At 33.7% G+C, this 25,349-nt stretch overlaps 2 protein-coding genes across 5 annotated transcripts; both read left to right on the forward strand.

Annotated features, from left to right (window-relative positions):
* The first annotated feature begins 2,977 nt into the window (after positions 1 to 2,977).
* Positions 2,978 to 5,489, forward strand: LOC111369505 (calcium-transporting ATPase 12, plasma membrane-type-like). 4 transcript variants are annotated; one of them, XM_022991054.1, is made up of 3 exons: positions 2,978 to 3,006; positions 3,286 to 4,537; positions 4,822 to 5,489. In XM_022991054.1, the coding sequence occupies exons 2-3, from the start codon at positions 3,305 to 3,307 to the stop codon at positions 5,233 to 5,235; spliced, it is 1,647 nt and encodes a 548-aa protein (XP_022846822.1). In that variant the 5' UTR covers positions 2,978 to 3,006; positions 3,286 to 3,304; the 3' UTR covers positions 5,236 to 5,489. The 4 variants fall into 4 exon arrangements, with proteins under 4 accessions (XP_022846822.1, XP_022846818.1, XP_022846819.1 ...); XM_022991050.1 differs by having other exon boundaries at positions 2,982 to 3,107; XM_022991051.1 differs by having other exon boundaries at positions 2,982 to 3,058.
* Positions 5,251 to 6,519, forward strand: LOC111369007 (putative calcium-transporting ATPase 13, plasma membrane-type). The gene is made up of 2 exons (XM_022990497.1): positions 5,251 to 5,451; positions 5,506 to 6,519. Exons 1-2 carry the CDS (start codon positions 5,251 to 5,253, stop codon positions 6,517 to 6,519), a joined length of 1,215 nt encoding a protein of 404 aa, XP_022846265.1.
* Positions 6,520 to 25,349: the final 18,830 nt, after the last annotated feature.

A 25,349-nucleotide genomic window follows, 5' to 3' on the forward strand; every position in this document is an offset into this window, starting at 1 on the left:
TACAAAGCAGAAGTCATTTTCATATCCTTCCCGGCTCTTATTCCTTGTTCAATGATTATCTTCATTATATATTCTAGGATAAAGCTTTTAGCTCAATAAAAAATGGGTTAAAGCATCTGTTGCATATTTGGTTCGAATCGATTGCCCCATCCCTTGTGCTCTAGCGGCTCAGCACAAAAGTTATTACGAGATGCTACTTGGAAAACATTAGCTACAAGTGGACAGAGTTGGGAGGGATTGTCCCAAGGGTTTGGTTGTTCGCCGATTCAAGTGGTACGTGAGTTAGGATTAGAAAATTGTGAGACAATTTGGTTCCTATCAACCGTTGGTGTTAAAGTGAGAAATACAATGTCTGCCTTCGTTCTTGCTCAAGCTAAAGCTCAGTCTGCTAGCTCAAGTCATAGGCCTTTCAAGCCCTACTAAGTAAAGAGAGATGTTTTGTTGGCTGCTTTAACCTCTCTTGCTTAACATTGATCCTCTTACATACTTCCTCAAGCGACATAAGATTCAATGACCCAATCTCTCTTGGAATTCTAAATATGTCAATAATTGTACTAATCCACATGTGTCTCTCTCCCATCAATCAGTACTAGTTTACGTATTTGATATTGAAAACACATTTATGAAAATTAAATAAGTTATATGATTATCTTTTTTCCTTAATTATTCTGCATGGTACTTGTGTGAATTTGGTGGCTTATTTTTTGCATTCTAAGGAAGGAAAATAGGCTTGACATGGGTATATATGTCATAGGGTCCAATTCGGGATAGAAATATATCGTTATACTCTATGTGAATCTTTAAGTGTTAATAAAAATTCATGCATTCTTGTACGTTCGCATCCATCTTAAAAATATAGTCGAGTCATATATGAGAGTATATTTAACATTACTCGAGAAATATTGTTGAATAAATTAGGAACATTGATTCTTAAAAATTCATCATGTTGCCAAAGTGTAGAATTCTGTTAAAAAGGATTATTACATGAGAATTTGCGATCTTATTCATCATTCATTAGAGCATATCAACTTTCATTCAGCATAATCTGCATTTAGTTAGTTAAATTCACTCATAATTGCACAAGTAACATCTTTTAGATATAATTTTGTCACAAACACATCTTACTATTCTTGTTTCAACGCGATACTCAAAATCCAACTAAATCAATCTTTATGGAACGATATTTGGACTCACATCCACTTTATTACTTGTTAACAAACAATATACTTGCGGTACTTCAAATGAACAATATTTTCATGAACAGGGACTACGAAATGTACAGATAATAATGAGTAAAAATTTTGAATGTATGATTTAAATTATGATTTTAATAGGGATGGTAGAAGGAATTTTTAGTTTGCTAAAATTGTTTTCCGAACAAAGCTATGCACTCCTAGCTTTGATTCTTATATTCCTAGTGAACAGAGATGGCAAAAAAGTCGCCAAACCCGATACTTGCAGGCCCCACCCCCAAACGAAGTGGGGATTACCCGCTTAATCGGGTATTCGGGCTAGTTTGGAGCGGGAGATTCCACCTCGAGACGAGTACGGGTAACACCTACACCACTTCGCCCCGATAATTTTTTTTAAGAATTTAATACTTTAAACGGAATATTCCACGAAATTTCATTAATTCTAATAAAATATGGTAACTAAGATTATCTAAAGAATATTATTTACCAAATATATAAGAATAGTTTAACTCTTAAAAATAAATAAATTAATTAAAAATTTAATAACTATTACACTTTAATGAATGAAGGCAGTAAAATGAATCATCAAAATATTTTTATTTTTTTATTTTTAAAAAGAGTACATAAACAGGTAAAGGCCCTGCTCCACCCTTAATTTTTGGACAATTTTCAGACAGTTTTCGATTTGACTTTTCTGTTTCGTTTCTGTCGGTTTCCTGGACATTTTTTAGGCTAAGTTTCATTAACCAAACACACCACCTTGAAGTTTTGATATCAATTGTCGTTAAAGCTCACTCCAAGGATTGTCAAATCAGAGTTTTTTAGGCTAAGTATCACATTACCTTTCTCCACCAAATAACAAATCCAACAGCTTCGGATCCACAACCAATATATTTACCTAGGTTGCTTCTCAATCTTACCTACAAAAGACAAGATAACAATGATGATTTGTAGCCACAAAGACAGGGAGAAAGGCAATAAAAGAAGGCATGAAGAGGAGGCCGAATACATAGAGAAAAACCACCGATTTTGGCACCACAAAAGGTGGTCGTTTTTCTCTCAATGGGCAGCCCGTTTTCTCCTTTCAAACTCACAAATCACGCTAAAATGGCTAGGGTTAGAATCATATAAATGAGGTTAGGTTAGGCTTTTAATTGGACCAATAAGAAAGATAAATGTGCCAAAATTCAATGACATACACGAGGTAATATAAATGGGTTGGGTAGAGTAATTGGACTTGGTTGTTGGTATATATTTCACTCATCGGTTGAGGCCTATGAAATATATATTCTCACGTTAACATCATAGCCAGAATTCATTGAGTATCAAAACCCAACACTTTAGAAAATTTCCATCACTTTACCCAGTTTGGTCCATATTTTCAATTGTTAAAAAAACTATTAAATTGCAGAAAACTATTTTATTTTTCAATATCTTCGAAAATGAGACACCTTACTACAAGAAAGCAACCAAATGAGGCCCATCAAGAAAGTTTTAAAATCCATTGAATGTAAATTTAATCAAAAGTCAACATTGGATGACAAAATAATAAGTGTGCAAAGACTGCAATCAATCATTTTCTTGCCAGTTTGTGTAAATTTCCCTTTAAATAAGGAGAAACTACGTGGCACTTTCCTAAGTAGCCTTCCCCAAAGGCGTCAGCAAACTTAAAGAAATTACTTTTCTCTTCTCTTGCCGCGCTAAATTTTAATAATACATAGACCAAGACCTAAAATCAATTATAAATGCATCGTTTTACTACCAACTTCTCATAATTTCCAGAAAACGAGCAAAAAGAAAGTGGAAGAAGAAGGTTCCTTGTATTTGTTGTTTCATCTTCTCTACAAAGTTTGACTTGTTAAAAGGTCGCATTTATTTACTTAAATGTAGCTTTGTATGCGAGTAAGATTCCTGGTAGGCCTGATATTAAATGATTCGTGACAAGTAATCTCCTTGTATGAAATAGACAAGTTATCCATAGAATTTTTTTCTTAAACAGTATTGTCGTTGGACTCTTTTTTATATAATCACCCTTAAACCACCCGGCTGCCTATATTTCTGATATTCTATCTTATTCCCCTTTTTGATTTAGGTCGTCTACTTGAATCATCATGAACATACTGACAACCATGCCAAGCAGTAGTAGCTTTCAGGCATCCGACAGAGACTCCGGCGAGACAGTAGATTCATCTACAATGGTCGACATTGAGTCATCACGTTTCTCCTCGTTTGATCCTGCACACATAACTAAGCTTGTAAGAACCCAAGATAAAAAATGGATTCGAGAGCATGGAGGTATAGAAGGCGTGCTGTTAGCCCTGGAAACAGATTTGGAGAATGCCGTCAGAGGTGATCGAACTGACATTGACAGCAGAAGAAAAACCTTCGGCTCTAATCTTCTTCCCGAGTATAATCTGCGAAAAACATTTCGCCGTTTGGTGTTGGAAGCAATTAGAGATCCCATGATCGCTGTTTTGTTTATCTGTGCTGTGCTTTCTCTATGTTTTGGCATTGAAAAACATGGCCTACGACAAGGATGGCAAGAAGGGTTGACAAAAATACTTGCTATTCTTGTAGTGGTAATTGTTTCCTCCAGCGGAAAATTCTGGCCAATCACTCAATGCCTTGAATTTTCAGTTATCAGCAGCTATATTCCTGAGACTGATATTGTGAGAAGCAGTAAATGGCAGCGAATTCCAATATGTCGTGTTCTTGTCGGAGACATAGTTTTCCTAAAGCCTGGTGATCAAGTTCCTGCCGATGGATTGTTCATAGATGGCTGTTCACTGAATACAGAGATGACGAAGACAGATGGGCAAATTGATCGAATCGAAGTGGACGCACACGAGAATCCATTCTTGTTCTTTGGCAGTACAGTTGTGGATGGTTATGCCAGAATGCTAGTGACAGGAGTTGGCAAGAACGTAAAGCACCATGGAATATCATTGAGGGGGTCTTTAATTGACGAGCTCAAAATAATCACTTCTATAGTAGGCAAATCTGGTAAGACAGTTGCTCTGCTGACATTTATGGTATTTTTGGTACGTTTCTTGACAGGCAAACTACATGATGATAACGGAAAAAGAGTGTCTTTTGGTGGAGAAACAAGAATTGGCGATGTTCTTGCTGTCATCGTTGGGACTGTGGCTACTCCAACAATGATTGCTTTGACATCTACTCCAGAAGATTTGGTTTCGGCTGTCAGAACGTGTCTTGCTTATTCAATGAAGAGACTGATGAATATTCAAATTCTTGTGAGAGAACCTTTAATCTGCCATAAAGTTGCATCTGTCACCACTGTCTGCATGAATAAAACTGGAACCTTAACTATGGATTCCATGGAGGTACTACTTTTCCTCTCCCAGTGCAGTTATCTGTTTTTCATGGTAAATTAACAACTTCTGCAAAGTTGTTTGTGAATAGATAATACCGTCCTATAGGCATAACAGGAGATTAGAAATGAAAATTGCTAAAGAAGATTAGGTAAAATGTAAATGCTACAGGGAAAGTGTTAATGGCAGGTTCAGTATACAGATTTCAAAGTCAGTTTCAATAGTACATACGTTCAACAGGCTCCTTATGTGATTGATGTCAATGACAATAAAAGATTCATTTGTCTTGTCTGTAGGTGACCAAGTTCTGGCAAGGTCTAAACTCCATTGAAGAAGTTCAGCATAATTTGATTGCTCCAAGTGTGCTTGAATTACTGCACCAAGGAATTGGTTTAAACACTACTCAACCCCCTTCAAGGTCTTCATCATCATCTCCTATACATTCAACTGAGAAGACAATTTTTGATTGGGCAGTTAAGCAGTTAGGGATGGATGTGGAAAGTCTGAAGAAAAGCTGCACTATTCTTGAAATCAACCCATTCAATTCGAAGAATAGGCAAAGCGGGGTTTTGATCAGTAAAAATGGCGACAATACGATTCACGTACATAGAAAGGGAGCTCCAGAAGTGATAATTCCAATGTGTTCTCATTATTATGAGAGTACTGGAAATGTAAAAGTGATGAACAAAGGTTCCTTAGCTTTATTTTAGCAAATTCTTGCAGGCATGGCAGAAAATGGCTTCAGATGTATAGCTTTTGCACACAGGAAAACATCAATAAGAGATTATTTCACCTTCTCTCGACAGCAGCTGATTCTATTAGGCCTTGTTGGATTGACAAATTCGCGTCGAAGTGGAACAAGGGGAACAGTGGAAGATTGCCGTAGAGCTGGAATCAACGTCAAATTGATCACCGGAGATAACAAAGTAACTGCCACACTCATGGCCACTAAGTGTGGAATAATTGAGCATAATTACTAGCCTGGTGAAGTGATAAATGGTGAGGAATTCAGGAAGTTTAGCTCAGAAGAGCGAATGGCGAAAATTGAAAATATCTGCGTGCTGGCAAGAGCCACTCCTGATGACAAGTTACTTATGGTCCAATCTTTGAAGCAGAAAGGCCATGTGGTTGCATTCATTGGACGAGGCATTGGAGATGCACAAGCCCTTAGAGAAGCAAATGTAGGACTTTGTTTTGGAACCCAAGGGGCAGAAATTGTCAAAGCATGCTCAGCCATTGTCATGTCATGCAAAGATTTTCCTTTCATCATTGATATTTTGACATGGGGTCGGGGAATATACGACAGTGTCCAGATTTATACTCAGTTTTTGCTCATTGCAAGTTTTGTTGCTTTGGTAATTGACTTTGTGATGGCTGTTTCATCTAGCGAACCCCCTGGTTTGAGTGCTGTGGTAGCTGTTTCAACAGGAAAAATTCCATTTCCGGTGTTTCAACCTTTGTGGATGAAACTGATTGCAGGTACTTTAGCAGTTCTTGCACTCAATATAGAGAAGCCGTCTCAAGATGTTATGCGGAGGCCACCAAGAAACTTGAAAGAACCATTAATCACAGCCCAAATGCGAAAAAAAATTGGGGCTCAAGCTTTATATCAGATAGCCATCTTTCTGGTTATACATTTCAAAGGCAAATCATTATTTAATGTAAATGATCAGGAAAAGGATTCTTTGGTCCTTAGTACATACATTCTCTGTCAAGCCTTCAACATATTCAATCCCAGGCTTTTGGAGAAGAACATTTTTGAGGAGATGCAAAAGAAAAAACTCCTCTTGAGCGTCATCGGACTAATTATTTCCATTCAGTTTATAATGGTGGAACTTCTGAATGGGTTTTCAGGGACAGCCAGGCTAGGATTCGGCCAGTGGGGCTTGTGTATAGCCTTTTCTGCTGCACCTTCTATGGTCACTTGGTTTGTTAGGTGCATTCCTCCTCTGGGAAACTTTAAGTTTCCAATGTTGAAGCCTAAAATCGATTAGTCAAGCGCTCTATCTTTCATTATTCTCTAGTCAAAATACAGAATCTGTAGATTGCCTCGAAATCTGTTTGCTGTTTTCTGTTTTCTCATTTTGCTCTATCGAACTTTATGTGGTCAATATTGAAGTGTAATATCAATTAGTTAAATTTCACTGTCTTTCATTATTCTCTGGTCTTAGGTTTATCGAGCAGCACAAACATAAATTGGAAAATGTAAACTCAATAGAAAAACGAGAAGAACAACAACATATGTTCGCCCCAGTTAAGCGTTAACATCTTGAGTGCATGACTCCAATGCACTATAAATCGACTAACTCCAAATTGTAATAAACAAAGCATTAAAGAGAATCCTTTATATAGGACGGCAAACGGAGGGGCTGTTAGTTTCTTAGCCAATCTGGGATTATAAACAATCCCTTTACAGTTGAAAAATTAAAAATCATATTCTGATACACAAATACAATCGCATTCTAGTTAAACAATATCAAGTCAAAATCTTAACAATCCCCATCTTGACTTTGAAGTTTTCGATGTCTACGTATAGAGTTTCTTCCATATCTCTTCCATATCGAATGACATACTATGCTATAGTCGTTCCTCTTAAACCTTCTTGATCACACCATTTGAGAAGACTTTTGGTGTACTGAGATTTACCATACGGAACCATAAAAAATACAAGTACCACACAACATAAACACATAGGACAAAATAGATTTTCTTTTATCCTATCATCTGCACTGTTGCAATTTACATACCCTTTTAACTTTATCCTCTCGTTACTTTGTTTAAAGATTAGCCCTAAAGTTGAAGTTCCTCAAGATATCTTAGGAACCACATAGCTACCGAATGTTAAAAGTCCAATGGGTTTTCATGTAAATACTAAGTATATTGGTTGCCTTGCAGGCCTTGTACGTATCATATTGTACATCACTGTACCTTCATCATTAGAGTATGGGCCTTTTTCATAAGGACATCTTTACTAAGGTAAAATGACCTGCTAAAGTTACTGAAGTCACTTTAGTTTCAGTCATCTAATAGTTAGTTAACACTTTTTTGTTATAACAATATTGTTTCAATACAAGAACGGTGTATTCCATTCCTTAGTATGTCAATACCAAGTTTTTATTTTATTAATATTATTATTATTTTTTATAGCATTAACTATGTCCATTTTCTCAATTTAGTTATTTGAATTTTTCTTAATTCCTTTTATTTCATGCATAGTACGACTTATAAATAATGTATCGTCATCATATAGTAACAAGTATTAAAAAAAAATGTTTTTCCTACTTGTTTTGAAATATAAAACACGCCATAATTACTTCTTTTGAAGCCAATTAATTGAACAAATGAGCTAATAAACCTTTTATACCATTTCTCAGTAGATTTTTTCAAACCACATCATTTTCTTTAGAAGACAAATAGAATCAGATTCACTTTCCTTCACAAAACTTTCAAGTTGACACAAAAAGATATTTTCTTAAAGCTCACCATCTAAAATGGCAGTTTTTACATCCAATTGGTCAAGTTGCCGATCAAACTGAGCCACAAGTGCTAGCATTATTCTATATATTAGTATATTTTACTACTGCAAGGAAAATTCATCATAGTAAATCCCTTATTGTTGTATGTAAAATGTACTTGCATGCTTATAACCGAATTCGAACAAGTGAAACGTACTTGAAATCACAATAACGAGGTTAAATAACTTACCTTTCTTTTGATTCCTTCCTATCCTGCTTTGTATTCACTTTCTGGTTAGAAATTTGATCACACGAGAAGGAGTTTTAAAGCCACAATCCAAAGCCTAATTTAAGATGTTATACTCCCAAATCAAGTCATTGCCTTTATGTGTTTCTCATCATTTTCTTCACAAACGAATTCTATTTTTTATATGATATGGGTATAGTGGAGGTTGTACATAGAAGTTGTAGGTTGTGGGAGGTTGAGTTTCAAATTCAATTTCAAACTTCTCCCTCCCATTTCCATTCAATTCAAGTCGAGTCAACGAACATGGGAGACCCGTTTATTCCAACAATTTAATTTAAGAGTACACAACACTATAAATGTGTTAGGGATATATAACAACTCTATAAGAGGAAATATAATTCTCAGTATAACTCAGATGTTTGTCGTAACACCGGTTTAAGTATTTCTTACCCCCTTAATTAATCAACGAAAATAATCAACTTTATCATTTATATTATATTCATAATTGTGTTGCAAAATTGAAATATTAAATACAATTGTCTAGTCGGTGAATACAAACTAGGGTGTTAGATACAATAGGAATTCTCCATATATTTATTCATTTAGGCAATCTCAATCGAGAACTTCATCTGGCTATTAAATAGATTTAATGAATAGTAAAATAGATTTTGATTAGTTTTTGAAATTTCACTTGATATCTCATCAAAGCGACTAGATCGTATACACAATATGATTGGTATATCTCTTCTCAGCACACCTCAAATTGTCTGAGGCGACTGTTTGTGTAAGTAAATCAACTCAACCAGGTTGACATACTTTGTGTGTGTATACTAAATGGTAATCTAATAATTATAACAAAAGTTACTCTTAACATATGAACTCACAAACATTGTTCATTAATGGACATATTAAAAAAGTCTGCATAGTACATAATTCAGATTCTATGCAATCCCAGAAATTTAACATGATTTACCGTAATACTCCAAATTTTGTGCTCATTTAATTCTTAGAATAGCAATTTAACTTTTCAAAATTTAGTATGACCAAAAAATTATTTATGGTTGCCAACTTTTGCATTGTTTGATTTTTTAAAAGTTTTCCAAATAATTTGTTAATTAGGGGTTTGGGATAAATGTCCATTTTACTCCTAATTACTAAAGTTAAACATTGTTTCTCAAACTTGGCCAAAAATTGATGAAACATATATGCATGAGGTGTTTTAAATTTAAGCATGAGGTGGCTAACTAATGCATGAGGTGTTTTAAATTTAAGCATGAGGTGACTAACTAATGCATGAGGTGTTTTAAATTTAAGAAAGTGAAACCATGCAGCCTACACATGTTGAATTTCTTGAAGAGTCACCCAAAATTTATCATTTTTCTCACCTATAAATAGATGTGTTGCTGCCCATTATTTCCCTTGCATGAAAAACAACTTATCACTTTTTTAAAAAAGGGTAGAAAACGTGAGGGAAGAAGAGGACCAGCCTAACATTTCTCAATTCATTTTCAACCAAGATTTCTTTAAGTTTTATTGTAAGATATTTTCTATGCTTAAGTGGTATGATTTCATGGTAATATTTATGCTTAAGCTATGCATGAAAAACCATAATATGAATGTGGTGGACAAGTCCACAAAGTTAGATATCTATTTATGCCTTAGGACAAGTCCAAAGGGCACCGGCAAGCCAGGATGTGCAAGTATGTGTTTGATTGCATTCTTTTGTGTAGTATTAACATGTTAAAATTCAAGCATGGTATCTTACTGAGTATTCTTTATACTCATAATGTTCTATACTAAATTCTCAGATTCATAATTGCGGAATTGGTGGAAGTCAGTCGGCATAATCGATGATGGGTTAGGGACAAGGTTGTTTTGCATCGAAGTTTTGTTTTTGCATGTTTTGTTCGACTGCTTTCCATATGTTTCTTATGGTATTGTACAAAAACATGTATGAGACATGATGTAATATGGTACCGGAAGTAGATTATGCAATTATGTCGTCTATGTTGTGTTAAGAGACCTTTTTTTTAAAAACTTCTCCTTGCAAGTGACAAAAGGCAGAAACGGGGCAGTTTTTGGGTCAACTTAAACACGTTATTTTTGACTCCATAAACGTCCATTTGAGAGTGTGAAAATATTACTGCATTCCTCATTGAGTTTTCTTAATATGGACACAAGAATCACTCAATTTGGATATCTTTAGCCTGAGATATGAATTTTTAAACGTTGAAGGGTCAAATCTGAAATTTCTGTGCAATACCTCACTGTTTTCAGTAAAACGCCCATATTATATGATCTTGGAAATTTTTTTATATTTTAACCTAGAAAACTACTTGAAAATATCTTTCTAATTTCATGAATTTCATAGAAAACGGAGTTGGGATGAATTTTATAAAAATAGTCGAACTTGCTGCCCCAACTAACCGTGGCAGTGCAGAGTCTGTATATGTAAAGTATAATTTCTTGTGGACATGCGCTTCTGTGGGCCATTAAAAATTTATGAGAGACATTTTACCAAGTTGAAAATAAGTTTCTAACATGTAATACTTCTATTTAAGAGTATTTACATGTACCAAAGGCAGAAGCTCTTATGTTTTGTACGTGACACTCGAAACTTAAGTTCGGGGCGTCATATTTACAAAGGCATCTCTAGAGATAGGTTTAATAAATGGATCAGCAACCATTTGGTGCATAGAAGCTTATTGCAAACTTACTTCTTTCTTCTATGATATCTCTTACAAAATTATAATTTGTGTCAATGGATTAGCAGCCATTTGGTTTTGTTGTGATACTTGGGATCATTTGTATATGCAATAGCTGCTTAACTATTGCAATAAATCAATATAGGTCCCACGTCACCATTAAGGACTCCTAGATGCTAAAAGAATCTCCTTAGCTAAACAGCTTACTGTATTGCTAAAACATATGCTACAAATTCTACTTCCATTATGGACAAGGAAATGCATGTGTTTCTTGATGCTACTAAAGATGACACATTTATTAAGCAAGAATCCATATCATGAAGTTAATTTGTGCTCATCTATGTCTCCACCCCAATCGGCATCTACCTATCCTTTTAAGAACAAATCTAATGTGAACTACATAGCAGCGTTGACTACGAAACCTATAACGAGATTGTTCCAAAAATCCAAAAAAGCCTAATTAGAGATTTAGAGTTTGATCCCCAAATTAATGAATCAAAAAACCCAGCAAGAGCGTTGCTTGAAAGACCCCTTGATTACACAATACAAAACCTACACCCGAATTGTGGAACGCTACAAGAATTATGATTCTTGATAAGTTCAAATTGTTCGACGAAGAATAGAAGAAGAAAGCAATATGCCTTTCAATTTAATTCACTCAATAATAATGTCTTGTAAACTTACAATTGAAAATAATAACCTATATTTATACTAAGCTCAAAATCCTAGAAATCTAGTAAAAATTCGTGAAAATATAAGTCAAAGATTACAAGAATCTTGCTAAAACTAAAAATCTAACAAAATAAGGAAAATTCAGAATATGGAAAATTTTGACCAAATTTTGATCTATGCGGCCGCATAGAGTATTTCTATGAGGTTGCATAGAAGAAACGGTCAGTGCTAAAAAATTCCCTGAACGCCTTCATGCGACCACAAGGCATGAATAACTATGCGGTCAAAAAGTTGTTCCCGATAGCTCTTTCTTCGTCCGCTTATATCGCATTGATCCATTTCACTTCGGCGCTCGACCCGAACACGAAAGTTGCCTCAGTTTGTGTCTAGAACATTGTTCCATCAATATTTGATTGAACTAGCAACCCATCGCTTGTTTCACTCGCTTTGCCCTCGATCGCCTCATTTGTCCACCTTTGATTATTAACGTGTCTTGTTCTGCACTCGTCTTTGTCGAGCTCGACTCTGGATTACATCATCTCCTCCCTCTTCAAAAGGATTTACCCTCGAATTTGAACCTGCATCAAAGAGAGAGAAAGATCGGATACATTAAGAGTTGTCGAAACATTATACACACCTAGAAGATCTAGTTTGTAAGTGTTGTCGTTGATCTTCTCGATGACTTGAAATGGACAATCTCCTCGCAGTTGAAGCTTCGACTTTCTTTGTTCCGAAAAATGCTCCTTCCTAAAATGCACCCAAATCAATCTCCTAGTTTGAATGTCATGCGTTTTTTGCCTTTGTTTACCTATGACGCAACAAGCTTGCTTTTTTTTTTCAATCTATACTAACTTTACTTTATTGTAAAGTGATTTCACCAATTTTGCTTTCTTTTGACCATCTAAACTACGTCGTTCATTCACAGATAACAAAATTAAATCCAACGTTGTTAGTGGATTAAAATCATAAACAATTTTAAAAGGAGTAAATGAAGTAGTAGAATTAGTAGCATGATTATTAGCAAATTCAATTAAAGGTAAACAATCTTCCCAATTTTTCAAATTCTTGTTGATTACCGTACACAGCAATTGAATCATCGTCCTATTTACTACTTCAGTTTGCCCATCAGTTTGTGGGTGACAAGTCATAGAAAATAATAATTTTGTGCCTAACTTACCCCACAAAACTCACCAAAAGTGACTTAAAAATTTAACGTCCCTATCTGACACTATACTTTTTGGAACCCCATGCAAACGCACTACTTTTTTAAAGAACAAGTCAGCTATATGTGTGGCATCGCCTGTTTTGTGATATGGTATAAAGTGCGCCATTTTACTAAACCTATCTACTACAAAAAAATTGCATTATGGCCTTTCCTAGTCCTAGGTAAACCAAAAATAAAAATCCATTGAGATATCAACCCAAGGTTCACTAGGTGTAGGTAACGGTGTGTATAGTCCTTGAGGTAAAATTCTAGACTTAGCTCGTTTGCAAGTTATGCATCGACTGCAAACTCTCTCAACTTCACGTTTCATCTTAGGTCAATAGAAATGCTCACCTAACCTTTCTAAGGTCTTTTGTATCCCAAAGTTTCCCATAAGTCCACCACTATAAGCCTCTCTTACCAATAACTCTCGTATTGAACAATTAGGTGCACCCAATTTATTTTCCCGAAATAAAAAACCCTCGTGTTTAAAGAATTTATCAATAGCCCTCTTATCACAAGATTTATAAATTTCAGAAAAATCTATATCTTTTTCATACAATTCCTTAATGTATTCAAAACCAAGCAATTTAGAACCAAGAAAAGTTAGTAATGTATACCTCTGAGATAATGCATCTGCCACTAAGTTTTCTTTACCTTGCTTGTACTTGATTACATATGAAAATGTTTCAATAAACTCCATCAATCGGCATGCCTCTTGTTCAACTTTCCTTGACCCTGCAAATGCTTCAATGACTCGTGATTAGTGTGAATTACAAATTCCTTCGCCCATAAATAATGCTACCATGTCTCCAATGCCCGAACAAGTGAATATTATTCCTTATCGTATGTTGGGTAATTCAATGCAACCCCACTCAACTTTTCACTGAAATAGGCTAACGGTTTTTTGTCCTGCATTAAAACTACTCCAATACCTTTCCCTAATGCATCACACTTAATCTCGAAAGTTTTGTTAAAATCAGGTAATGCTAAAACAGGTGCCTCACATAATTTATCCTTAATCGTTTTAAATGCATGTTCCTGTTCGTCGCCCCAATGGAAACCTACACTTTTCTTAACGACCTCTGTAAGTGGTGTAGTGATTGTGGTAAAATCATTTACAAATCTCCTATAAAAACTAGACAATCCATGGAAGTTCCTAACTTAGTTATGCTTTTAGGTGTAAGCCAATCTTTAATAGCTTTAGTTTTCTCATCGTCCACTTCTACCCCATTAGCACTAACTACAAATCTTAGAAATCCCACTTTTTTCATACAAAATGTACACTTGTTAAAGTTAGCATACAATTGTTCCTTTCTTAATACTACAAGCACACAACGTAAATGTCCCACATGCTCATCAATATTTTTGTTATAGATTAAGATATCATGAAAGTATACTACAACAAATTTTCCAATGAAACCGCGTAAAATATGGTTCATTAAGCGCATAAATGTGTTTGGTGCATTTGTGAATCCAAAAGACATAACTAACCATTCATATAAACCATATTTAGTTTTAAATGCCATTTTCCATTCATCATCTTCCCACATACAAAATTGATGATACCCACTTTTAAGATCTATTTTACTCAAAATACAAGCACCATGCAATTCATCTAACATATCATCCAATCTAAAAATATGGTGACGATACTTTACTGTTATATTGTTGATGGCTCTGCAATTCACGCACATCCGCTATGTCCTATTCTTTCTTTGGCACTAGTAACACTGGAACGGCACATGGACTCAAGGTCTCACAAACATAGCCGTTTTCCATCAATTCTCCCACTTGCCTCTGAAGCTCCTTGATCTCCTTAGGATTACTCCGATAAGCTGGTCGATCGGAATAACTGTTCCAAGTATGAAGTCAATTTTATGTTCAATTTCCCGAATGGATGGTAATCCACTCGGTATGTCCTCTGAGAATTGATCTTGGAATTCCTGCAAAACAGTTTTAGCCAAACTATTGTACAACAATAAAAACATCTCTCTCTTCTCAATTATTGCCCCTCTTAAGTCATTCTCTTTTGCAAAGAAATTCACTAGTGATTTTTCTTTTCTTTCAAAAGGCTCTTTTTCTTTTCTCTCTTGTGGCTCTTATCTCTTTATTTCTCTAATAGCCACCTCACAATTTTCTTTCTTGCTCACTATCTCATAGTTTTTCCTCTATTTCTCTCACTCATACATTTCTCTCCTTTTTTCTGACTCACTTACTCTCATCTCTTCCTGATTTCTTAATTTAATTTGGTCCTCATGGACTTATGTAGGTGTTAATGGTACAAAAGTGATAGACCTCCCATCCTTGACGAAACTGTAGTGATTTTTATACCCATCATGCATAGCTTTCCAATCATATTGCCATGGTCTTCCCAATAAAATATGCCCCGCTTGCATCGGTACCACATCACACATTACTTCATCCTGGTAACTACCAAGTATTATATTTATTAACACCCTTTTATTAATCCTAACTTCTCCACTTTCATTTAACTAATGCAATTTATATGGCCTAGGATGCTTCAACAATATTAAATTTAACTTTTCTACAAATATTATGCTAGCGACATTTGTGCAACTACCACTATCAATAATTACACTACATACCGTATTGTTGATGTAGCATCGAGTATGGAAGATGTTCTTCGGTTGCAATTCCAAGTCATCTGCCTTGATGTGAGTAGTAGGAGCTCTCCTTGCGACAAGTAAATCCCCAATGGCTCCATCAAAATTTTCTCCATCACTAACCTCCTCCAAGGCTAGCATGTCGTCATAGTCACCTTCACTTTCTCCCACCACCTCTCCATTATCTCACAACACCATTGCCCTTTTATTTGGACAATACGAAGCAATGTGCCTCGACCCCAAGCACCTAAAGCGGTTGATGTCTCTACTTCTTGATGGTTGCAACTCCGATTTTGGTATTATTTTGCTAGCATCTTCATCTTTTCCCTTTTTCCAATCATTCTTATCTTTAGGTATAGCCCTGTCACCTTTGTTATTATCCCACCTCGACTTCCAAGATGAATTAGAACCTGAAGTACCTAATGGTTGCCTAGTTGTCCCATTTCTCTTCAATTGTCTCTCTACCTTAATGGCAACTTGCAACATGTTCTCTAACTCCTCATAGTGTTGCAATTCAACGGCACATGCAATTTCACTATTTAAACCATTCAAAAATCGTGTCATAGTAGCTTCCGATCCTCCACCACATTCGCCCTAATCATAAGCATCTCCATCTCCTTATTTTAATCCTCTATGCTCTTTGGCCCTTGATACGAGCTATGTAACCTTTGATGGATTTCCTTATAATAGTGATTGGGAATAAACTGTTTCCTCATTAAAGTCTTCAACTCATCCCAAGTGCTAATTGGTCTCCCTCTATGCCTACGCTGTGAAGTAACCACCGAATCCCACCAAGATATTACGTAGTCAATAAATTTGAGAACCGCTAATTTCACCTTTTTCTCTTTCGAATAGTTATGGCACTCAAAAATCAATTCAATCTTCCTCTCCCATTCAAAGTATGCCACCGGGTCACTTCTGCCCTTAAATTGTGGTATCGCCATTTTAATATTTCCCAAATTGCCATCTATCTCATCTCCAATATTATTCCCACCCCAACTTTCTATCCTATCAACTCTATTCCTTGTTCATCCCAAATCAAAGTCATTAACCTTATAAGCGTCCATATCACTATCATACTCCTCATGCCTTACCCTCCTAGGCTCTCATCTACTTGGTCCCCTAACATTCGACGCCTCTACTAGTTATCCTTTACTAAGATTAACAATTGCCGGACCTATTTGTGCCATCCAAGCTGCCTGTATATCCACTTAGTTAGAAGATCGTAATTTTTTATAAGCATAACCATTTGTCACGTGTTTCAAAATTAATTTGGTGACATATGAATTTTTCGATGAATATATGCATCATAAGAAGTTGCTTCTTCTTCTTCTCTACTTTTCATTTGTATGCATACTAGTTCTAATTCATGTTTGTATGTGTAATCTATCCATATAATAATTCATAGTTTATAAAGTAAATTCACGCTTTAGCATCAATTCATGCCTTTTGATTCATACACAATTAGTTTTGCCTCATATTATTCAGGTATTAATTCTGGCTTTTGATTCTACCACATATTAGTTTTACCTTTAATTTTACCTTGAATTTTGTATATGTGAAATTCACATGCATATTTAATATTCTTAGCATATTGGTAAAAGATTTAGTCAATATTGTTAACTTCTATATATAAAGATTCTTTTTCCTAATGCATGTTTAGTAATTATTTTGTATATAAGTTCATATCCTATCTGTTTGGTAATTAATTCTTATTCCATGTCTTGTTTGTATAGGAATTAATATTTTTAACCTGATTAAATATTTTTAGATGATCCTTTATAAACTTTAAATTAAAAATTCATCATGTTGTTGCTCTTGAAGTAGCACAACATTATATTTAGTATTTCAGAAGAATATTATTTTTTCTTAAAAAACATGAATTATCATTTTTAATAATTCAGAATAATATTGACATATTACTTTTGAAGAAGTAATAGTAAAATCATGCTCTCTAAGTAGCACATTATAATTCTCACTAACATTCTAATTAAATTTCATTTGCTTCCAAAGAGCATAATTAAATATGATCTATTCTTTTATAATTTTCAATATTTTATAATTTTCAATATTCTAGAAAAATATAATGTGTTCTCGAAGAAACACTTGCTTTGAAGAATACATTATTTTGAATTCGTGTTTATCCCTGAAGGAAAACATATAACTCATGTCATATTGATATTGTTTAGTGCCTTTTTTATTTAATATTATACATGTATATATCGTGTAATTATATTCTTTGAAATTAAATAATTGAATTATATCTTATATATGAACCTGAAGTTCAATTTGATTTTGTCATTTGGCAAGACTGGTTGGACCACCATTGTATCAATAATGATGCGAAATTAAAAGTTCAATTTGATATTCAATGAAACTTTTCAATCCAATGAATTTCTATCTTCTATTATTCTCCTTATCAACAATTGATCCTTAAATATCACTAGCAAACATAAGGATTGAATTCCCAATATTTCTTAAAATTATATAGGGTGATAAAAGGGGCCCATCATTTTTCATGTAGACCATCTACATATTATTTGTTCTAATAGATTTGATACAAATACTAGATGATTGCATGATGTTCGTAACTTGAAATTTGTGAAATTATTGCTCAAATTATGAGCAGCATTTTTAGATTACACAATGAAGAGATGTGCCTTGTTAATGTTATTGATGCCAAATCTCAACTTTTTAATAAATGTTGTGAAGATGTCGATAAACATTTTAATACTATTGTTTGTTAAACTCCTTCAATTAATGTTATTGAGAGCAAAGTATTTTCCATTTCTATTTAGGTAGTACTATTATACGTCATACCAACATCATAGTTTGTTTTACCTATTGGATCATTATCTAAATCCTCACCAAAAATATTTTGAACCAAAAGTTCGAAAGATAATATATTTAGATGTATTTACTAATTAAAGAGATGAACAATATCTCACAACCAACTTTAAATGCTCTAATTCGAATAAATGTCTTGAATGACAATTAGTTAATATTATATTTGATATATTTATGGCACACCTTAAGCGTTCTAATGTAAAAATCTCCAAACGAAAATAAATCAATTAGTAAAGATAGTCCAATTAAGGAGACATATACCCTTGAAGAGTGTTTATACATAACAAAATGTAAAACTCTAGAAGAAGTTCAGGTATCCGATATGCTGAAAATTAAGATATCTCAATAAGTTATATCTTTATGAGAAAAGAAATAGAACAGAAAAAGAAGAAGATGTCGACAACACTTTGCACATAATGTACTACATCATATAGCGATGAATCAAAATAAATGTATTGAAATATATTGATCGAGTAATGATTGACCAAATAAAAAGGACGCAATCCTAAATTGAATTTATTAGAGAAATCTAAAGTTTTTTGACCTCCAATCCGAAAATCTAATGGTATATACTTATGTAAAGAGAAAATGAGAAAAATGATGTCATAATATGTATTGCATGACTCTCAACATATTGAATTTCATAAAGATCGTGGTAGATAAAATCACAAGTTCAATCATGTTATCTTGACGATGCATGAAATTTGAAATACGCGATAGTCAACTCATCTAGAAGACTATTAATGTTATTCTTGAAGGATTTAATATATTTGAAGTATAATTCAAGTGATATTATCATGAGGGAGAATAAATATGCACTGTATTCTTTTTTCCTTGACCAAGATTTTGTTCCATTGGGTTTTCCTGGCAATGTTTTTAACATGACAATTTTTATAGCGTATTCAAAGAATAATACTTATTCCTTCATTTGGATTTTCCCATAGAGTTTTTCCCAAAAAAGCTTTAAAGAAGAATATTCTTTGGTGATGAATGTCCGTAACATACAAGATATTTACCCTCAAAATATACTCCTATATATAAGACTCATGAAGAGATGGGTAAGAGTTATTTTTCGAATCATCATATTACTACAGTCATTAAATGTTGATAAATATTTTGTATGAAAACGGTGTTATTCGAAGAATTAAAATCGAGGGGAGTAGTTGTACTCTTTTTCCTTCAATCAAGTTTTGTTCCATTGGATTTTCTTAACAAGGTTTTAACGAGGTAGTCTTTTATTTCTCCAAATTATTTTTATTCTTTTTTTTATTTGTTGGCGTTTTTGTCGTATCGGGCTTTTGCCAAATAATATTTCAATGAGATAGTTATTGAGTAAATAGTCATTCAAGGTAAAGTGTTGTAAATATAGTAGTATTTATGAATGACTTTTATATTCCTACAGTTATAGTCATTATGACTGTTGTGTCCCTTGTAGTCCTAATTATTTCCCAAAAATATGGGAATTTGGCTCTCAATATCAAGTTTTGAAAATCGATCCAGGCATCGACCCAAAAAAGGTAAAGGGTCAAAGGGTTCAACCGGGATCAAAACGGAGTCGAACTGGAGATAAACAAAATTATAAATTGTTTAATTTTATTTTCACAAACAATATAAATAAATTTGCTTACCATCAATTCAAAATAAGTACAAATATGTCATGTATATATATTTTACAATATAAAATTTATTAGTTTGTATTTTGCTTGTTGAATAATTAGAAATTCATTCCAATTTTATTGAATTCATAAAATAAAATAAAATAAAAAAATTATTGCAACAGTGTGAAGAAAGTAAATTATATTATATCAATATAATATTAACTTTATTGAAGGTTTTCTTATGACCCATGAGTGTTAACTGATAGGGAATTGGATAGGCTCATATTATGTTAAATTATTAATATAATTATCAAAAATGTTAAATCCCACATCGGAAGGTAAAGAATTGATGGAGTGAAGAAGTGGCTATAAAGGTACTCCATGGGTGGGTGGAATGGGTTAATGATGTGGACATGTGTTGCAACTCTCAAGACACATTATTCCAAAAGATTGAGTAATTTTTTAATATTTTTTGAACCAGTCAAATCGGTAAAAACGTAGGCCGGTTTCCGATTTACCGATTATTATATAAGTGGTTACTAAGTTACAAATGGACTGGATTTTGGTCAGATTCCTGGTTTTTTTGGTTGAACCGACCTGTCTAGTCTGATTTTAAATACATTGCTCAATATAGTACATACAAATTTATTGGTTTCTCTCTAGTTTATAACAAATAATTAGAATAAATAATTTTAAAACTTTAATCATCTCAGAAAAATTTTTATTTTTAATACATCTATATAATTTTTAAGCATTGACCTATTGGTTTGATCAGTAACCCTCGATTTAGTATCTCGATCGAGTCAATATCCGGGCTAGTTCTAATATACGTGCACATACCTATTTATAAAATATACGTGCACATTCATGCCACATATATACATTGTGACTATAAAATACCCATGGACCTTTATGCGTGCACTCACATACAAATACTACTAAAATATATACACACAGACATCGATTTTCTACAAATTTATTATAACATTTTTAATTATTTCAATTGGAATATAATCATTACAAAATGAAATCAAACGTCAATTTCGAAGTAATATAATAAAAATTTACTACCTCACAACAAATTTTCCATTTCCAGAATATAAAGTACGAATTCGTTCGTGAATATGATGGAGTCGACTTTTATATGTAAGGAGGTGAAGAAAAATAGTTCTTAATTACTAACCTAATGACAATTCATTGGCTTAATTCGTGATAATTAATTTTAAGATTCCTTATTTATCATATTGACTTATTTGAATAATTTAATTAGTTTTATCGATTAAAAGCCCATTCTATTTTTCAAATATTATTTTATACTAAATTACATTAAAATGTACTTATTAAGTAGGAAATATTCTAAAATTGACGTTTAGTTTAATTTAAAAGTAAGACAAGTTAAAAGTACATGATAGAATTGATATATTGGATAAAATTTAATCTACTTTTGCTAAAACTATAAAAATGTTACACTTAATTAAATTGGCATGTCGATTTTCTAGGACATCCAATGCACATTCAAATGCAAGAACTATAGTTAGTCACAACAACAAAAATAATTAAATTAATTGGGCAGTAAATGTAGCATCAATACATATATAATCCAGATAGTATGATAATTACGAGAAACAAGCATGTGGCGACACAGAATCAAATTACTCCAAGTTGAAAATGATTTGTCTGAGAGACTAGGAAAGGGTATAGAAGAATTTCTAAAAGGAATTCAGATGTTTTTTCATGGAGGTATGAAGTTATGGTGGGATCAATTCGAAGGTATCGTGATATGTCTTGAATACTGATCCCAAATTTCATCCTCATGAGCAAACACGGATGCTCCTCAACCTAGAGAGATATGCAGCCACAGTGAAGAGGTTGACAAGTTAATATTAAATGACTTTATATTAGGAACCACATTATCCGGACTTTGGTGGCCAACCCAAATCCTCATACGAAAGTCCAAAGGTAATCTAGACTAGGCATGTCCCAAGGATATCTTCCTCATAGCTTGCATTGATCAATTAATTGTTACGACAACAGGGTGTGCTATGGTAAGCTACATGGATGCTTATTCAGATTACATTGAGATCCCCTTGTATGAACCAAATGAAGAACATACCTCATCCATCGTAGATACAGGTCTATATTTTTATAGTGATTCCTTTTGAATTGAAGAATGTCGGGTCATCTATCAGCAATTAGTCAGTTGAATCCGCTGATTACATCCAAAAAATTATGGAGTTATATAAAGATAATATGTTGGTGCAAATCTTGTTGGCAAGCAAGCACAAACTCACATCGAAAAAGCATTTAACATTATTCGACACTATCAGACGAAGCTTAATCCCATGAAGTGTTCATTTAAGGCTGCCTCGGCAAGTTTTTGGAATTCATGGTTAACAAAAAAGGAATTGAAGCCAATCCAGAAAAGATTAGGACTATTTAGAAATGAAATCTCCTCAAAATCTGAAGAAGGTGCAAAGTCAAACCACAAGGATAGCAACCATAAGTCGCTTAGTCTTGAAGTCCACTTGTTTAAAACTAAGGAAAGGAAGAAACTCGAATGGATCTCAGAATGTGAAGAGGTCATCGTGGCCCTAAAGAAGCATTTCAATAAAGCTCATCATTGTCGAAACCAGTTCAATGAGAAGTCCAGTAAATATATTTGTCTGACTTGGAAAGGGCCACTTGTGCTTTACTAGTTTAGGCAGAAGCAACGTAATAATTTCCAACCTACAGTGTAAGTAAAGTTCTTATGTCGAGAAGAGATCATCATACATGGAAATTTTGGCTCTTGCATTAATTATAGCTTCTAGGAAATTTAGGCTATATTTCAAGTCCATATCATAGAGGTAGTTAATAAATTATCTATTGAGGCAAGTTCTCCAAAAGCCCGACTTTTTAGGGAGGTTACCGAAGTAGACAATTGAACTCAGTCAATTCAACATTCAGTCTCGACCGAGGACAACTATCAAGATGTGTGGCATTCACTGAGGGGCCTGTAGTTCCGATGGATGTTAAAGAACTTGAGTCAGCCAGGCATAAACAATATCATCCTCAATGTCTGCGTTTGGGCAAGGACGATGCTAATTGCTAATAAGGCCAGAGGGACATCATCTTAACTGCGCCTTGAGGTCCAATTTTCAAGCTCCAAATAATGTGCCAGAATATGATGCACTGATAGCTGGGATGTAATTAGTAAAGGAGATGGTGACTCCCAGCTTGTAGTAAATCAAATGAGTGGTTGCATTGCAGCTAAGGACAAGAACATGGCTCTTTATTTGAAACATTTCATGAATTTACTCTTAAATTTCAAAAAATGTAATATTCTTCAAATCCCTCATGCAGAGAACAATAGTGCTGATGCTCTGTCCAAATTGACCAGTAATAAGGATTCAGAATTGTTGAGGGTAGTTCCAATTGAGTACTTTCTCCCGAGGCTAAATATGAGATTATTATTATTTGTCAACAACCCAAGTGGATGAATGATTTTTTAAATTACTTTATGAATCATAAGCTTCTAACCGATATAGTCGAGGCTGAAAAGCTGAAGTTGGGAGCAATCTGTTCATATTAAGGAATGAAATCATGTAGAAAAAGAATTTCTCCATTCCCTTACCATAATGGACGAGTTATAAATCTATTGTGTGAGGTACAAGAATGAATTTGTTACAATAGTAAAGGTGGATTATCAACGACACAAAAGATATTGAGGCAAAGGTATTACTATCCGACTATGAATAAGGACTTTTTAGATCATGGTAGGCTATGTGACATGTGCAAAATGTTCTCTAACATATCTCCACTTCATCCCCAAGAACTAATCACAATAAGTAGTCAACGGCTTTTTTTCTAGATGGTGCAGAGTTGATATTGATTACTTTACAAAACGGTTCGAAGTAGAGTTAATTATAAGGATCAGAGATTCTAATACAACAAAGTTCATATGAAAAGCATAGTATGCATATTCAGTATTCCATATTCTTTAGTTCCAGGAAATGGAAGACAATTTGACAATAAAAGTAGAAAGTATTATAAATATACACATATGTTAATGTCCAATAGAGGATCCTTATTGTTGTGACCCACTTGTAAAAAATATTGTAATTCATTGACTTCTTGGAAAATACTAAAGAAGATAAAAAGGTTTGAGGTAGAATAGAAACGAGTATTAGGAAGGAATTTTTTATAAAGCACGCTACAAGTGTATATCCTAAACACCTATTCGTTTGATACAAAAAAATTAATCAAATCTGGGTATTATTTTATATTCTTTTTGCGACGAATTTCCATTTCAAGTGTTCAGAAGCTAATAGCTAGTTCAACTCTTGCACTCATTATAAAGAAATCACCTGATGATATTTTGCATAACGTTATCAATTTTATTACACAAAAGAATGAATTGTTTACAAGTAAAAAATGATGAATGGACAACATGAAGATTGTTTGTTGACTTCACTTTAATCACACTGAATTTTAACAAGAACACGCAAGATTAATTTATAGTTCTGAAGATTGATTTTCAAATTATTAACTAATTTAGCTAAGTTGAGCATGCACGAATATTTTTAGGGTAACATTCAATCAGGTATAGCACTAGGATTACGACTACCCTTGTCATTTATGAACGATTTATCAATTACCAGTTCTTGTTGATTTTTTGCCTCAGTCGAAAGAATGATCCAGTGTTAATCAATAGACTCGATCCTATATTCATCTATAAACTTACACATCTCTAATTAAGTTACAAACATACAAGCATGCATTAAGTCACAAAGATCATCACATTGTTGAAGTTGCTCTGCTAAATCATTATGTGCATCCTCGAGGTTGCTATTAAACTTGGATCAAACCTGAACTGATCATTATTTTTCATTGTTATCCATCCTTCAAGGCCATCTATGTGCATGAAGGTCCTAATGTGTGCACATTTTCTGCTCCCTCATTGGATTAGACTATTTTTAAGTTACATGTAATTCTCCATGTTTAAAGCTTAAAGGGTAAAAACCACTTTGATACAACTGTTGGAAATTTATTCACTGGTGAATGAACATTTGAAAATGATTTGATTGTTTTCATCCTTCATTTAACAAAATCATTGTTCTAAAATACATGCATGTGCTTCGCATATGTCCTCATATGCTTGATGCATTTTCAAAATACATCAGATATGTAGTATGCATGTGATAATGCGGCCAACCCATTTTGTTGACCACATATACACGCTTGAACGCCAAAATTTGTACACATTTATTTTAAAATTGTGTCAAAATTAGCCAAACAGAGTTCAACCCATGATTACAACTTAAAATAGTAAATTCAGCCCAAAAACGTCAAATTAACCCAAATCAAGCAAATTCATGAATTATTTACAACAATCTATAAGGTTTTGACATTTAAACAAATCAAAAACCAAAACAAATTTTTCGTAGAGTTGGAAACTCTCTACGTCAAGCCCGAGTCTCATTCTTCTTC

This window comes from Olea europaea, chromosome 20 (genome assembly GCF_002742605.1).
Source record: "Olea europaea var. sylvestris chromosome 20, O_europaea_v1, whole genome shotgun sequence".
Classification (NCBI taxonomy): Eukaryota; Viridiplantae; Streptophyta; class Magnoliopsida; order Lamiales; family Oleaceae; genus Olea; species Olea europaea.

What these genes read in the sequence shown, in the direction of transcription:
- LOC111369505 (XM_022991054.1), top strand. Translation starts at nt 3,305, where the DNA reads ATGAACATACTGACAACCATGCCAAGCAGTAGTAGCTTTCAGGCATCC. An exon ending in TAACTATGGATTCCATGGAG is followed by an intron (nt 4,538 to 4,821) that starts GTACTACTTTTC and finishes TCTTGTCTGTAG; the next exon opens with GTGACCAAGTTCTGGCAAGG.
- LOC111369007 (XM_022990497.1), top strand. Translation starts at nt 5,251, where the DNA reads ATGGCAGAAAATGGCTTCAGATGTATAGCTTTTGCACACAGGAAAACA. An exon ending in TGATCACCGGAGATAACAAA is followed by an intron (nt 5,452 to 5,505) that starts GTAACTGCCACA and finishes CATAATTACTAG; the next exon opens with CCTGGTGAAGTGATAAATGG.